Source organism: Cherax quadricarinatus, chromosome 10 (genome assembly GCF_038502225.1).
Source record: "Cherax quadricarinatus isolate ZL_2023a chromosome 10, ASM3850222v1, whole genome shotgun sequence".
NCBI lineage: Eukaryota > Metazoa > Arthropoda > Malacostraca > Decapoda > Parastacidae > Cherax > Cherax quadricarinatus.
Window position 1 is genome coordinate 50,264,586 of NC_091301.1, and position 17,879 is coordinate 50,282,464.

General features: G+C 39.4%; 1 protein-coding gene across 3 annotated transcripts in view; it reads right to left on the bottom strand.

The window, feature by feature from the left end:
• The window catches only part of glu (structural maintenance of chromosomes 4-like protein gluon), a 429,361-nt gene that overhangs the window by 292,437 nt on the left and 119,045 nt on the right, over nucleotides 1-17,879 (bottom strand). For all 3 annotated transcript variants that reach the window (XM_070083815.1, XM_070083816.1, XM_070083817.1), the window contains 2 exons: nucleotides 4,013-6,490; nucleotides 469-636 (listed from right to left, as the gene is read on the bottom strand). In XM_070083815.1, coding sequence (XP_069939916.1) covers nucleotides 469-636; nucleotides 4,013-6,490 — 2,646 coding nt within the window. The remainder of the gene's footprint in view (nucleotides 1-468; nucleotides 637-4,012; nucleotides 6,491-17,879) is intronic.

Sequence of the window (17,879 nt, forward strand, 5' to 3'; positions counted from 1 at the left end):
CTAACTTATTTCCATTGGGGTCCTTAATCTTGTCCCCCAGGATGCGACCCACACCAGTCGACTAACACCCAGGTACCTATTTGCTGCTAGGTGAACAGGACAACAGGTGTAAGGAAACGTGTCAAAATGTTTCCACCCACCAGGAATAGAACCCGGGCCATCCGTGTGTGAAGCGGGAGCTTTAGCCACCAGGCCACCGGGTTAATGATCAAGTCAAGTTAAAACATTAACTAGTTAATGATCTGGTCAGACCAAAACAACGTCCTAAGTGTCAGTCTTCTATGTGCAGGTAACAAATATATGGAACAAGAAAGCAGTCAAATAAAGCAGGCAACTCAACTAACATACAATTCATATCAATTTTAATATTTCTTGACAAGCCAAGTGTTGCACTATACATAAACTGGCCTCATGTGTTTCTTGTGTCAATGTTTTATCTGTGATCATGTAAGACAGTAAACAACTTACTGTAACAGACTGCAACTGCTCCAGCACCTTAGCAGCTTCACCTTCAATCGTAGTCCTCTTACCCTGCATGCCTATTAATTCATTTTGTACCTCTGTAATTTCAGCTTCCATTCCAGCAATCTTCTCCTCCGTTTTTTTGGTGTTGCGCTGGGCAGTCTTGATGGCAACCTGTCAAAATATATTTAATGTACAATTTTCTTTTTTTCAACAAACTGGCTGTATCCTACCGAAGCCAGGTGACCTAAAAATAAAGACAAAAGGGGTTACTAGCCCCTTGCTCCCAGCATTTTAGTTGCCTCTTACAGCACGCATGGCTTATGGAGGAAGAATTCTCTTCCACTCACCCATAAAGATAAGAAATTAATAAGAACAAGAACTATTAAGGAAATAGAAGAAAACCCAGATGGGTGTGTAAATGTGTGTATGTACATACATGTGTAGTGTGACCTAAGTGTAAGTAGAAGTAGCAAGATACACCTGTTATCCTGCATGTTTATGAGACAAAAAAAAGACACCAGCAATTCTATCATGTACAACAGTCACAAGTTTCAGTTTTACACTCACTTGGCAGGATGGTAGTATCTCCCCGGGTGGTTGCTATCTACCAACCTACTACCACAGGACAGTAGTACCTCCCTGGGTGGTTGCTGTCTACCAATCTACTACCACAGGACAGTAGTACCTCCCTGGGTGGTTGCTGTCTACCAATCTACTACCACAGGACAGTAGTACCTCCCTGGGTGGGTGCTGTCTACCAACCTACTACCACAGGACAGTAGTACCTCCCTGGGTGGTTGCTGTCTACCAACCTACTACCACAGGACAGTAGCACCTCCCTGGGTGGTTGCTGTCTACCAACCTACTACCACAGGACAGTAGCACCTCCCTGGGTGGTTGCTATCTACCAACCTACTACCACAGGACAGTAGTACCTCCCTGGGTGGTTGCTATCTACCAACCTACTACCACAGGACAGTAGCACCTCCCTGGGTGGTTGCTGTCTACCAATCTACTACCACAGGACAGTAGTACCTCCCTGGGTGGTTGCTGTCTACCAATCTACTACCACAGGACAGTAGTACCTCCCTGGGTGGGTGCTGTCTACCAACATACTACCACAGGACAGTAGTACCTCCCTGGGTGGTTGCTGTCTACCAACCTACTACCACAGGACAGTAGCATCCCCCTGGGTGGTTGCTGTCTACCAACCTACTACCACAGGACAGTAGTACCTCCCTGGGTGGTTGCTGTCTACCAATCTACTACCACAGGACAGTAGTACCTCCCTGGGTGGTTGCTGTCTACCAATTTACTACCACAGGACAGTAGCATCCCCCTGGGTGGTTGCTGTCTACCAACCTACTACCACAGGACAGTAGCACCTCCCTGGGTGGTTGCTGTCTACCAACCTACTACCACAGGACAGTAGCACCTCCCTGGGTGGTTGCTGTCTACCAACCTACTACCACAGGACAGTAGCACCTCCCTGGGTGGTTGCTGTCTACCAACCTACTACCACAGGACAGTAGCACCTCCCTGGGTGGTTGCTGTCTACCGACCTACTAGCTGTTATTTAACCCTTAAACGGTCCAAACAGATCGACGTTCAAATTCGTAGTGCTCCAAAAGTATATCTACTTTTGTTTACATATTTTCAAATATAACAAAAAAATGTAGGTAAAAGTTTTTTTTACACGTTTTCAAATGTAAAACAAAAAAGAAGATTTACATTTTTTTACATACTTTCAGATGTTGAAAAAACATATATATACGTTTGGACCGTTTAAGGGTTAATATCTTCACTTAATATGATAATGACTGAAGTAATTTACAGTAGGGCCCTGCTTTACGGTGCTCCGCTAATATGGCAATTTCAAATTATGACCAAAACTCTCCATACAGCAACCCGTCTTTCTTATACGGCGCCCCACCCAGTTTGTTTGTATTCTAAGTGAGCACATATCTCTATTATGTCTGGAAACTTTCCAAAATTTCAAGTGTTTTACAGTTATTGCATATTTTATACGTACTCTGATAATTATACTTATGTGTAACTGTACCTAAATATACTTACACACTGTGCTGGCATGCAGGTACACATTAAAATCGCTAAGTCTCTCTCTACTCTTGACACCGTATTAATAATAATAATCTCTTGGGCACATTAAATGTCGTATATTACGTGAATAGTAAAGACATATGGAGGGATATGTTGTGTATCTTTATATGTACATGCTTCTAAACTGCTGTGTTCTGAGCACCTCTGCAAAAACAGTGATAATGTGTGAGTGAGGTGAAAGTGTTGAATGATGATGAAAGTATTTTCTCTTTTGGGAATTTTCTTTCTTTTTGGGTCACTCTGCCTCGGTGGGAGACGGCCGACTTGTTGAAAAAAAAAAAATCCATTAATCCATCTAAGATTTTTTTTTTTCAAAATTATATAATAAACATGCTACATAACATATAAACATGATAAATACACACCACACAAGAATAAATTAACATAAATATGAGATATAGTAGCCAGGCGACTTGCAGGAGGGACGGCAAGAATAAAGTTTTCTCTAGTCCAACATCAGAGAAAATGTGTACACTACAATATTACTGGGGGGTAACAAGAAAATTAATACTTTCGTATGCTTTCACTTTGAGAGTCATTTCTTCTAAAAATGGTGTTCCAGGAGAATGGGAGTGTTCCTCTTTATTTATTCTACTGTATCAACGTGGAGACAACTTGTACACAATGTAAAGGTTTACATTACGTGTGGGTGGGGTGGTGTCAGGTAGGTTGGGTGGGGTGAGGTGGGCTGCCTTGGCTGGCTACAATACTTCCCACACCTTACTTTCTACAAATAAATATGACTCACCTCTCACCCCACATTAGGACTACACATATTTTAAGGTAATTAGTGAATGTATTGCAAATGTATTTTATCGCTCTGGAGCGCTTTAAATGTTGTATACTATGTGTGGGTGGGGCAGGGTGAGCTGCCCTGGCTGGCTACCATACCTCCCACACCTGACTTCCCCACATTAAGACTACAACTATTTTAAGGTAAGTAATGAGTGTACTGTGTGTGTATTTTATTTTTTATTGTATTTTTTAATGCCTAGCTTTATTACTAACTTAATATTAGTGTAAACTTGTTGTCTGGCATTTATAAGTAGAAAAATGGTGTTCCGCATTAAGACAATTTCTGCTTTAAGGCGGTAGCCTGGAACCTAACCTGCCGTATAGGTGGGGCCCTACTGTACTGGGTTAGAACCAGGGTAATTTACTGGGTTAGAACTAGGGTAATTTACTGGATTAGAACTAGAATAATTTATATACTGGGTCAGAACTGGGGTAATTTATTGGGTCAGAACTGAAGTAATTTACTAGGTTACAACTGGGGTAATTTACTGGGTTTAAACTGAAGTAATTAACATATTTTAACTAAAACACATACGTCTGTATCATTATTCAAATCTTAAATTGATAGGAAATCACTGACTTTAGTTTAGAATATTCACTGAATATTCAATGTATTAGAATACTGACTAACCTGAAGCCTGGTAATTTCTGCATTAACTTTCTCAAGTTTCTTCTCAACACTCTCCAAAGATTTTTTGAGCGACTTCATTTTTCCTCCAGTTACTTCCAAAATTTTTTCGTGAATTTTAGTAACTTCTGCTTCAACTTCTTGAGCAGATGCTGCTGCTGCCTGATGAACCTTCATCTTCTCCTCAATATTCTTCTCCATCTTCTTCATCTTTGTTAGGTCTGGTTTAACAGACTGAACTTTCTCCTCTTGTTTTACTTTCTGCTCTTGAAAGGATACAAGTTGCTGCTGAGCCGCGTCAACCTCCATTTTATATTTCTGAATGTTCAATTTGACTGTTTTCAAATCCTTTGTTAGTTGTTGGACAGAGTCTTCAAGTTGAGCACGCTCAGTGCGAAGTTGTCCAGCCTGTTTTGTCAGTTTATCAACTTCTACCTGTACACATTCAACTTCTCTAGGATCAACATTGACAACAGTCGCTTGTTTACCCATGCGACCGCGAAGAACTGATCTTCCACCTCCACTCATAGTACCTGAGGGTTCAATCAACTCTCCTTTCAGAGTTACTACACGATGTCGCACTCTGCCGTATGCAATACGTGAAGCTTGATCTAAATCGGCAGCTACGAGGGTGTCCCTTAAAGCATAATAAAAAGCAGTTTTCACTCTATCGTCATTCATTCTCACTAGATCAAAGAGGCGAGGTACATTTTCAGGAGTTTGCATTGACCTCTCGCACTGGCCCCTCCATTTTTCCATCTTGTCCAGAGCTATGAAGGTAGCTGTACCAATATTGTTTCTTTTAAGAAAACTTATACATTCCTGACCAGTGTCCACTGAATCCACAACTATATTGTCCAGTGGTCCACAAGCTGTGCTAATTGCAACGTCATATTTTTCATCAATGCCACCAAGATCACCCAGTCGGCCAAACACGCCAGTAATACTTCCCTTTTTTCTCTGTTCCATGATAGCATCGAGGACTCTTCCCCGAGACTGTGATGACTGCATGGCACTGCGGCTTTCCTCAAGCTTCACTCGCATAGTTCTCAGCCGCTCCTCTACCTTCTCTTGTTCAGGAACCAGACCTTGAAGTTTATGCAAGTCCGTTTTAAGCTGTTCTTCATTTCTAGGTATACTATCTTCCATATTTGTTATTTCCCTGGTTCTTTGACGCACAGTATCCCGGGCCTTCTCTAATCCTGCAATAATCTGTTCAAGTTTCCTTTTTTCATTTCGTTCTGTACTCTGGTAAATATCTAATTCACACTGAGCAATATCAAGTGCACTCTTAGCCTCATCAACTTCTTTTCTAAGGTCAATTAGTTGAGTTTCAAATTTAGCTTTTTCATCCTGCAACTGCTGAGTTTCAGAGTTGAGAGTAGACATGACTTTGTGATATGCTGTCTCTTCTTTCTTCCTCACATTTTCCAGATTATCTCTCAGCTTCTGACACTCCTCTATATCTTTCTTATTTTTTTCAGGGACTTTCTCCAGCTCTTCTAATCTACTTTTTTCACCACTGAGCTGACTCATGAGTTTCTTCCTCTTCTGGTTTTTGTGCTTAAGATCTTCTTGCATTTTAACATCTTCACTCTCCAAGGCTTTAAATTTCTCTGAACATTCCTCCTTTATCTTGCTAATTTTCTCCAGTTTCTTCCCAAGAGTTTTTATTTCTTCTTCTTTTTCTTTTTTCTTTCCATTGAGTTCCTCTAGTTCTTTCTTCACTTCACTCATACTATCATCAATTTCTTGCTTCTTAGTCTCTGCTTTCTCCTTTCTTCTTGAACAGTCTAAATAGTAGCACTGTAGTAGTGTGTGTTTCTTGTGTGTTACTTCGTTTTCCAGCCTCAAGTGTTGAATGGCTGCATCTTTGGGTCCCTCTAGCTCATCCTTTTCTTTCTCCACCAATTTCACCCTGTTCAATTTCTCTCCTCGTGCTTCATTTAATTCCTCTACTCTCTTGGACAGTAATTCTATAGGCTCTTTGAATCTTGAAGATCCAACAATATCCTCTAGAAACTCTAACATGCCAGTGTCATGTTCTGTTAGAGCTTTGGGTTTCATCATAGCAATCTGTTCAACCTCACCTTGAAGAATGAGGAAGCGATTGTGGTCCAAATCAATGCCATGAGCTCGAAGTTCTTTAGCAACAGCCTTAAACTGGCATTTCTTTCCATTTATCTGATAGAAGGACGAATTATCACGGAAAGCAGTGCGAGAGACAACAAACTGTGAATCGGGAACAACTTCAAAGTCATCAGAATCCTTGTCAATGATCTTCTGAAAATGAACAGAAACTGTGCAGCTCTGAACATTCTTATGTTCTTCAGATTCATGGATCAGGACAGATATCTTCTTGGAACGAATTTTTTGAGCACGGTAGCCAAAGACGAAAAGCATGGAATCGATAACATTGCTCTTGCCACTTCCATTTGGTCCAACAATAGATGTGAAGCTTTTGTGAAATGGTCCCAAAACCTAGAAAAAAATAGAAGAGTTAATACAATTACAGTTTATAGTAATGTTCTTCCCTCTTAACTTCAATATTTTAAATCGTGTGTACATCATTTAGGTCTCCTAAGATGATTTGATAGACTGAGAGTAATGATGCACACAAGTTATGTCCTAATAGTGGCTCTTATAATAATTAATTAGTAGACGACTGAACCAATCCTTCATACAAAAAGTTGAATGAATACAAAAATTTCTCAAATATTTGTAGTGTCCTCTTTGCTCGATATTTTTTTTCTTTCCAGTGCATTGTACCATTATATTCAGTGTATCATTATACTAAGGGCAAACTTGATTGCAATGCACAATTTTCAGGTGTCAACACTATTACAAAGTCAGCCTTGTATCACTGCAATGAAAATTTTATCCATTACACTATTTTTTTAACCCTTTCACTATGAGTTATGTAGATGTATGTCAGTGTTGGTGCTGTACATCCACCCATAATTCACACCATCCTCAAATTTGCAGAGAGTAGCAAATTTTGGCCTGAAATAGGCCTCAAAGTGGCAGCTTGTTAGATTTTTGTCCTTTTAACTTTTCCCTAGTGTGTTTCATGAGTATTACTAGGCCTGCTTCAATCACTGGAAGGTTTAAACCATAACTAAGCATTCTTGGTTTTGCTTTTCCTATGATGGAGAACAAGTGTTTTATACAAGAGTTTTTGGGAGGTGATTACCCCTTTAACTGTCTAAATGTAGATCTACATTGTTACCGCTAGCACTCCAAATGTAGATCAATGTTTTATTTTTCTTGCTTCCAAATTTGGCATGACTGGCCTGAGATGCCTGGTCATCATAGAATGGGTCTTAACACTCAGTGTGCACAGTATTAAAAAATCTGGCACCACTTAGTACCTTGTGGGAGCACCAGTTCAACCAAGTGCCAGCCAGAGCAAACAGCGTGACAAACACCAGGGATTCACTTATGTCATGTCGTATTAACGTTCCCATTTTAAGAGGAAAGTGATACTGACTCTGAGTTTAGTGGCTCTGAGATGGATGTGGCCACAAGTGGTTGAGGAAATATCAACAACCTCAATAATAACCCATGTGCAACGTATGTGCAGCATCCAAAATATAATACTGTAACGTGTTAATCAATTACAGTGGACCCCCAACATACGATGTCCCCAACCTACGTAAAAACCGACCTATGATGCATTTCAGCGTAAAAATTTTACCCTGATGTACAGTGAAAAAATCGAACTACAGCATTCGTCCCGTACGCGTCCACATGTCTGTCTGCCTGAGCGCACCTCAGCTGGCCTGCCTTCAGTTAGTGTGCCAATGTTTACAAGCCAGAGTGGTCGCTCCCACACATACATTCAGAACAATTTGTATTATTCCAGTGTTTTTAGTGCTTCTAACTGCTAAATAAGCCACCCTGGGCCCAAAGAAAACTTCTAGTGCCAACCCTGTAGTAAAATGGGTGAGAAATACTACCAAAATACTATCGTACCACAGTCAGCTGCTGCTGCTGCTGCAACACCATCAGATGCTGCTGCACTATGGTCAGCTACTGCTGCTGCTGTAGCACCGTCAGCTGCTGCTGCACCACAGTCAACTGCTGCTGCACTATGGTCAGCTGCTGCTGCTGCTGTAGCACCGTCAGCTGCTGCTGCTGCTGTAGCACCGTCAGCTGCTGCTGCTGCTGTAGCACCGTCAGCTGCTGCTGCTGCTGTAGCACCGTCAGCTGTTGCTGCACCATGGTCAGCTGTACTACTCGAAGATGTGGAGAGACTGTTGTTGGTGTGGCTTATCAAGAATACCGAGAAACAATTAATCCCAGAGGGTTAGCCACCCAGGATAACCCAAGAAAGTCAGTGTGTCATCGAGGACTGTCTAACTTATTTCCATTGGGGTCCTTAATCTTGTCTCCCTGGATGCGACCCACACCAGTCGACTAACACAAAAATGCCTGGAACTAGTGCTCATATTGGTGAATTTAAGGCCAGCAAAGGTTGGTTAGAGAGATTTAAGAATCGTAGTGTCATACACAGTGTGATAAGGCCTGTTCTGGAAGAAAATGCCAAACAGGACCTACATTACTCAGGAGGAAAAGGCACTCTCAGGACACAGTGTGTCATCAGTCATCGATACATCTTTAATAAAGGTAAGTGTCATTTATTCTTCATTTAGTAGAGTAGTACATGCACAATATACGTTGTGCATATACTACTCTACTACTGTGCATGTCTCCTTCTTTTTGTGTGTAGGAAAATGTATATTTCATGTGTTAAAAAAAATTTTCATACTTTTGGGTGTCTTGAACGGATTAATTTGATTTCCATTATTTCTAATGGGGAAAATTAATTCAACCTACAATCATTTCATCTCAGGATGTGCTCTCAGGAATGAATTAATATCGAAGGTCGGGGTCCACTGTACTTGTTAATTCAGTTACTGCTAAACCACTACTTCCTCTGTTGAAATATAAAAAACATTGTTCAATTAGAACCAACTATGGTATATATGCCTAGTAGTAAGTAGCCTGTTAACCCTTTCACTGTCGAGCCCCCCTGCTCGCAAACTTGCTCTCAGTATCAAAGAATCAAAAAAAAAAAATTAGTATTTCTTATGAAATGATAATCTTTTCCCGATGGTAATGACACCAAAAGTACAAAATTTGATGGAAAACTTACAGAATTATGCATTTATGAAGTTAGCAGTCCAGGTGACATTTACACATTGCCGATTTTGCCCACTTTGAGCCTTATTTTCAGGCAATTCCATTGTTCCAGTCAACCAAACTCATAGCTATTTCGCTAAAACTCCATTTGTTCTATCAACTGAGCACAAAAAACCATCCATTTACTGATTTCAACTACCTAATTAAGTGATCAGAAACTGGTAATTTGGACAATTTCATACACAATTCAAGTTAGGCCATTTTCAAAATAGGGGCCAGAATAAACAATGCAGACATTCCTAGCTCAAAAATAATATTTTCTCTGTTCATTAGTCACCTCTCCAGACTCCTCTTATATTACACTTGCTTTCCATTTTATATTTTTATTCACAAAAATTAGAAGATTTACTGTTACGCAAACTACTGCATTATTGTAAAAGTTTTATAAATAATATCAGACCATTTGTGAAAGAATATTAGACCCACCAGTTGATGTGTATTGGACGTGTGGTGTGATTTGTTTACACTTGAACATGGGCAAAAATTTAACATTTCTGCTACTATGAACTCAATTTCAAGGTACTTTTAGTCTGAAAGCCATTCAAAATCATCTCTATTTTTGTAATATATCTTCCATTCTATCTAATGAGACCAAGAACATGAGAATACAACTATAAATACCGTACAAAAATACACCACAAAGTCGCTGTTTTAAACCAAAAACACGGTCTGAGTTTTTTCTCATTATGCACTGCTTGCTGTAGGATTTTTTCATACTGCACACACTGACCATTCAGACCCATTCTCTCATATGTAGGCCTACCAGCTTTTACCCGCAAGATTTGAAGCCGCTACAATTTTGGCATAACATTATGGGACCAACACTGGCTTGCAAGCCGTAATATCACTGGACCAACAGTGAAAGGGTTGAGTTTTAAGTTTAGTCTGGCCAAAATGCCTCCGCATGACAGTGGCTTTTTTTGTACTTAGCAAACCATAATTGTAAACTATGCAAAGACATAAAATCCTTATTCTTTCCTTTCAATTTTTGTACCACTGGTAGTGTCATCCTGCCAGAATGTCTTATAACCTAAATAAAGAGAAACAATTCTGGAACGTGTAATACATGTTCAGCAGGCCGGCTGGCTGGCAGGATGCCTGGCTGGGCTGGCCGGCTGGCCTGTGAGTGGCTGACTGGCTGGCCAGCTGGCCTGCAGGTGGCTGGCTGGGTGGCTGATTGACTTTGGCTGTCTCTATCTCCATCTGTCTCTGTCTATCTCTGTCTGTCTCGCAGGTACACAAATGCAATTATACTGTACATAGTGTAAATTACCTAGGATAACAAAAAAATCCAGACAAAGTGCTTGTAGATATAATGCATAATAAGCATGACTGGCAAGTAATACACATTTTCACTTGCACATGAATCAAATGTGACGACTCTGCATCATGTATAACCTGTTGGTTCATGAGCGGCTCACTCTCTGAGACAGAGACAAGCAGACAGAGAGAGAGGAAGAAAGACAGATAAGCAGAGACAGACATAAGAACATAAGAAAGAAGGAACACTGCAGCAGGCCTACTGGCTCATGTGAGACAGGTCCAAGTCTCCTACTGGCTTAAGCCAATACCCCAACCTAGTCAGGTCAGGTCACATTCACTTAAGGAAGGAGCACAGCATCTGACCTAGTTCCACAAGCTAGTCAGGTCCAACTCACACCCACCCGCACTCACTCATGCATTTATCTAACCTATCTTTAAAACTACACATTTTAGCCTCTATAACTGTATTCAGGAGCTTGTTCCACTCCTCCACAACTCTATTACCAAACCAGTGCCGGCAGCGGCAGCAACGGTATCCTACCAGCTCTTCTTTCTCAAAAAAACATCGCCCATCAAAACCTGTGATGGCCTAAGTGAAAGTTCAACTACATGAACCCACGTAGACCACAACATGACCCAAGAATACTAAGAATGTAACCCAAATCTTGACAAAATTAGAAGAACTAAGGAAGACAGCCCTGCTAACCCAAACACTGCCTCCGCTGCCAGACAACCACTTAACCCAAGCTCCGAGAAAACAAGCCTTCTCCTCCATTGCTACACAGTATCTACTTCAGTGATACTATGAAAGGATATCGCAGAAGAAACAACACCAGTAATAAAAGAATAACAGCAAGGACCCTAGAACTCAACTTGTCTACCCAGCAGGACGCCGGTGTATCATCAACCCCCCTCACCACCGCCACCCAGGGAACAACAACAACAACAACAACAAACATGGCTGACTCCCCCTCCAACTCCACTCCCTTCAAAGGATTCATCCATGATAACTCAGGTATGATTATTCCTGACAATATCAAGGACTACATCGTTGCTCTAGAAAATTAAATCAAAGATATCAAAGCAACACTCGAGCGACGAGAATCCAAGATAACCAACCTCGAGAATAAGATCCAAAACCTTGAAGAGAAGATTACATCGGGAAGTGTTGACACAGAAAATACTCTAAAAGCAGCTATAGCCAGTCACACTGAGCAAATAACAACAATAAATATGAAGGTTGAAGAAGCAATCAAGGACTGGAATCAGAACATGCACACTCGACTAAATGAATACCTTGATTTCCAAGACGACAAAACTGAACAAGATAAGTTGTCTAATGCAGTTATAATAAACAGTCCACACATTCCTAGTGACATAACACAAGCACAGTGCAAAGAAACTGCTATCAGGATAATACAGAACCACGTACAAGTCATCGTGCAAAACAATGAAATCAAAGAAACACGTTTGCTAGGAAAACCAGGAAGTAAACACAGTATAATGATCCGATTTCATTCATACGATAAAAGAAAGGACCTAATTAAATCAGCAATTACAATGAAAAATGGAGTGTACATAAATGAGTGTCTAACAAAAAAACGTCAAAACCTTCTGTTCAGGCTGAGAAAACTTAAACAGGAAAACAAAATACATCAGTGTTTCACGCGAGATGGGAAAATACTAGTAAGGAAAACATCAACAGGACAACAATATACCATCTCAAATGAACACGATTTCTCTACCTTCCTTAGAAAAGCTGACATTTCTGTAACAGATTAGATAAGTGCCCTTAATACATATATACGTGTGGTGCATATAGTGTACGTTACTATTATATTGTACATTATTATTTTTATTATTTTTCATCACTAGCTAATGCCAACTACCTCCAATACTCTATACTTCTTTCTTACTGCTATTAATTGCTCATAATTTTAAATTACAAGTCAAATCTTACTCCAAATTAATAATATTCATTATTCTTACCTGTCCATTTAATTTTATTTATCACTACTTGTTTTTTAGTCACTTTTCATTGTGTATGCAATTGGTGTATATTCCAATTACTTTTTTGCAAGTACCAAAACTATCTTTTGCTAGCTAGTACCAACTACCTCATTTTTTTTACTTTTATTGTGCAATAAACTGCTCAATTTATTTAATATTACAAATCAGATCTTACTCCTAAACCAATATTATTTCATAGTGACTATCTGTCCAATTAACTTTGTTTACCATTACTTAATTTTAGTCCCTTATATATTTTCTCCTTTATTTTAGCTTTATATAACTACCCTAGTTTATATATTCACAATTGTTAAAATAATCAAGGTGCTATTCTCAGGTGCTAAAGTAGAATAAGTTCACAATTTTGCCATTATATTCCAAAGCTCATTTATTTGATTACCACTTTATTGTTCACCACAACTTATATTATTATTTTATTTTTTTTTTTATTATCACACTGGCCGATTCCCACCAAGGCAGGGTGGCCCGAAAAAGAAAAACTTTCACCATCATTCACTCCATCACTGTCTTGCCAGAAGGGTGCTTTACACTACAGTTTTTAAACTGCAACATTAACACCCCTCCTTCAGAGTGCAGGCACTGTACTTCCCATCTCCAGGACTCAAGTCCGGCCTGCCGGTTTCCCTGAATCCCTTCATAAATGTTACTTTGCTCACACTCCAACAGCACGTCAAGTATTAAAAACCATTTGTCTCCATTCACTCCTATCAAACACGCTCATGCATGCCTGCTGGAAGTCCAAGCCCCTCGCACACAAAACCTCCTTTACCCCTTTATAGTACTACCTACTATCATATTCCCAAGCTCCATTATTTGATCATCACTTTATTTGTATTAGTCCCTTTTATATTGTCTCCTTTATTTTAGCTTAAAAAAAAAAAAAAAAAAAACTACCTGAGCTCATTATTTTACATTTGTTAAATAATTCAGGTGCTATTTTTTAGCTTAAGACTATTTACTTTGTTTTATACTTAATTCTAACTATAGATTCACTACAAATCTTATGATTACAAGCATTGATCCTGATACCAACCTCTTATTTAATGACTTAAATGAATCAAACAGTTACTGTAATTACTACACTGCAGAACAATCAAAGGCACTTCTCAGTGCCAACAACAACATAACTATCTTTAACTACAATATCAGATCTTTAAGCAAGCATTACGATGACCTCATAGCATTACTAAATTCCTTACATGCCAATATGTCCATCATTACACTAACTGAAACCTGGCTAAAGCCTGATAGTACAGATGTCTATGCCATTCCTGGTTACACAGCCATACACAACTGTAGGCCAGACCAACAAGGGGGTGGCACAGCCATATACTACTCAGACCAACTAGAATGTATCACTAATACTTGCACAAGGGATGAACATGGGGAATATATAATAGCCAAATTCAAATCCAAATACCTACAAAAACCTCTCACATTGATAAACATCTACAGAGTTCCACAGTCAAACATTAGCCAATTTAGTCAAAACCTAGGAAGTATGATAACTGATGCACGCATGAACAAAGATCACTTACTACTCTCAGGTGACTTCAATATAAATCTCCTGCAAGACCAGGACCCACACGTTACTGAATTCACAAACACAATGAGTAACTGTATGTTGCTACCAACAGTAACAAAACCTACAAGAGTTACAGAGACTAGTGTTTCCCTACTTGACCACATCTGGACCAACACCATATCCCCTTTAAAATCAGGCATAATTACAGATAATACCACAGATCACTACCCTACTTTCCTCATAACAACTCTTGGTAAATTACCCCAAGACACTACTAAAGTCACCTTCAGACTTCACAATGAGGCAGCCATTAATAACTTCACAACAGCAGTAGCAAACATTGACTGGCACACTGAGCTAGAAATCTATACAGATATTGACGAATGTATTAATAATTTTCTAAAAAAGACCCAATACCTCTATAACAAGCACTGCCCTAAAAAAACTAAACAGATGACAGCTAAGAGACTGAACAGTCCCTGGCTAACACCCAGCATTCTCAAATCCATAAATACAAAACACCAATATGAAAAACAGTACAGAATGGGTCACATAACCAGAGACCAAACAAAACGTTACTCGTCAATCCTAACCAGCCTGATAAGAAGGGCAAAAAAATTGTATTATGAGAACAGATTATCCAACTTACGAGGTGATATAAAAAAGACCTGGAAAACCCTATCAGAAATTCTGGGAACAAAAAAGATATCATGAAATAGCGAAATAAAATTAGCAAAATCAGATGAACCCCAACTCCCACCAACAGAAACAGCAAACAGACTCAATGATTTCTTCTCCACTATAGGACAAAACCTTGCCAATAAAATCCCAAGCTCAGATACCCCACCAAATGACTACCTCATCGGCAACTACCCGAACACACTGTTCCTAGCTCCAACTAACCCATACGAAGTCTCCCTTATTATCAACACACTAAAAAACAAGGCAGGAGATTTAAATACCTTACCACCCTTTATATACAAAAAAGTGTCACAAGTGCTATCACCAATCATTGCAACACTCTTTAACAAATCCATTGAATCCTCCACCTTCCCTACAGTCACCCCAATCCACAAAGGAGGAGACCAAACAGAGTTGAATAACTATAGGCCAATATCCAACTTACACCCTCTCTCAAGAATCTTCGAAAAATTAATTCATAAACGAATCTACTCCTACCTTATCTCCCAAAACATACTCAACCCCTGCCAATTTGGATTCAGGCCTAATAAAAATACTAATGATGCTATTATACACATGCTAGAACATATATACACTGCAATAGAGAAAAAAGAAGTCCCACTGGGGATCTTCATTGACTTACGTAAAGCTTTTGATACAGTTGACCATGACTTGCTCCACGTAAAATTGTCACACTATGGTATAAGAGGGCACTCCCTCAACTACCTCAAGTCATACCTCAGCAACAGAAGCCAATATGTGTACGCAAATGGGGCAAACTCTTCTGCACAACCAAGTACAGTTGGTGTCCCACAGGGAAGTGTCCTTGGCCCTCTTCTCTTTCTCTTATACATAAATGACCTACCAAATGCTTCGCAATTACTCAAACCCACACTATTTGCAGATGACACTACATACGTCTTCTCCCACCCGAGCCCAGTCACGCTAGTCAATACTGTAAATACCGAATTACAGAAAATATCTACCTGGATGAGGACTAACAAACTTACACTAAACATTGACAAAACCTACTTCATTCAGTTTGGTAACAGAGCTACAGATGTCCCTCTTAACATAATGATAAACGGATCACCTATCACAAAGCTAACAGAGGGAAAATTCTTAGGAATCCACCTTGATAATAGACTCAAATTTCATACACATATACAACAAATTTCTAAGAAAATTTCCAAGACTGTAGGCATACTATCGAAGATACGGTACTATGCTCCACAGTCAGCCCTCCTGGCCCTATATCACTCTCTTATTTACCCCTATCTCACCTATGGAATTTGTGCATGGGGCTCAACAACAAGTAACCATCTCAGACCACTAATTACCCAACAAAAGGCTGCAGTTAGAATGATAACAAATTCTCACTACAGGCAGCACACTCCACCAATATTCAATACACTCAACCTACTCACCATACAAAACATCCATACTTATAACTGCACCTATTACATACATAGAACACTTAACTCTGATATTAACCCTCCCCTCAAACATCTCCTTGCCAACCTCAACAGAACACATGACCATAACACAAGGCACAGATCATTCTTTGATGTTCCTCGTGTCCATCTCACGCTATGCAAAAACTCAATGCACATAAAAGGCCCTAAAATCTGGAATTCATTACCTGTAAATATAAAAGAAACACTACCTGTTTATAAATTCAAGTCTCTTCTCAAAGATCACTTACTCACCCAAAACCAAATAAATACTGAATAACTGAACCTTATAAATTGTATATCTTAAATGTTTCTCACAATTATATCACATAAATGTTAAACCTAAAACCCAATCTAACTTTATTATTTTTTAAATACACTACCTAACAGAATACTCCATACGACTGAATGTACAACAATGCATGCAACCATATGACCTGTCTTTGTAATACTCACTTGTGCTTTATAGTTATCTGTTTACATTAATGTTTTATCACTGATTTCATCATTGCTTAGTTAATCTTAAGTTAATTTTAAGCCAGCCCGTAATGCTATGCATAGTATAAGTGGCTTTGGCATGCTGCTCTTATCTGTATTTTTTTTGTACCTCTGTATGTGTGCTCAAATTGTAAATAAATAAATAAATAAATAAATAAATAAATTCCTGAATCTGAATTTTTCCAACTTAAAGCCTCTGCTGCGAGTCCTGTCTAAGCTAGATATTTTTAGCACATTATTTACATCCCCTTTATTTATTCCTGTCTTCAGTTTATACACCTCAATCATATCCCCCCTAACTCTACACCTTTCGAGAGAGTGCAGATTCAGGGCCCTCAGTCTATCCTCATAGGGAAGATTTCTGATACATGGGATCAACTTTGTCATCCTCCTTTGTACGATTCCCAGAGCATTTATATCCCTTCTGTAATACGATGACCAAAACTGTGCAGCATAATCTAGATGAGGCCTGACCAAGGATATATAGAGTTGAAGAACAACCTGAAGACTCCTATTATTTATGCTTCTCAATATGAAGCCAAGGATTCTGTTCGCTTTATTGTGAACACTTATTCATTGTTGTCTTGGTTTTACATTACTGCTAACCAGAACTCCCAAATCCTTTTCGCAATCGGTAATACAGTGGACCCTCGACTAACGATAAAATCGGGTAATGATGCATTTTTGCGTAAAAATATTAACTCAACCAACGATGAAAAACTCGGGTAAGGACATTCATCCCGAATGTGTCCACCTGTCCATCCAGCCTAAGTGCCTCAGCTGCCCTGCCTTCAGATACTGTGCCACTGTTTACAAGCCAGGGCGGACAGTTTCACGCATACATGCGATACATTTTGTATTATTCCATAGAAGCTTTCTTTGGGCCCATGGTGGCTAAATAAGCCACCATGGGCCCAAAGAAAGCTTCTAGTGCCAGTCATGTGGTAAAAAGGGTGAGGTGTACTATCAAATTGAAAAAAGAGATACATAACTGCAAAGTACAAAAGTGGAATGCATGCCTCCGAGCTGGCCAGGTTGTATAACAAACCCCATACAACCATCACTACTATCTTGGCCAACAGAAAGGCAATCAAGGAAGCTGTTGTTGTGAAAGGTGCAAGTATGTTTTCAAAACAGAGATGGCAAATACTCGAAGAAGTGGAGAGACTGTTGTTGGTGTGGATCAACGACAAACAATTATCAGGAGATAGTG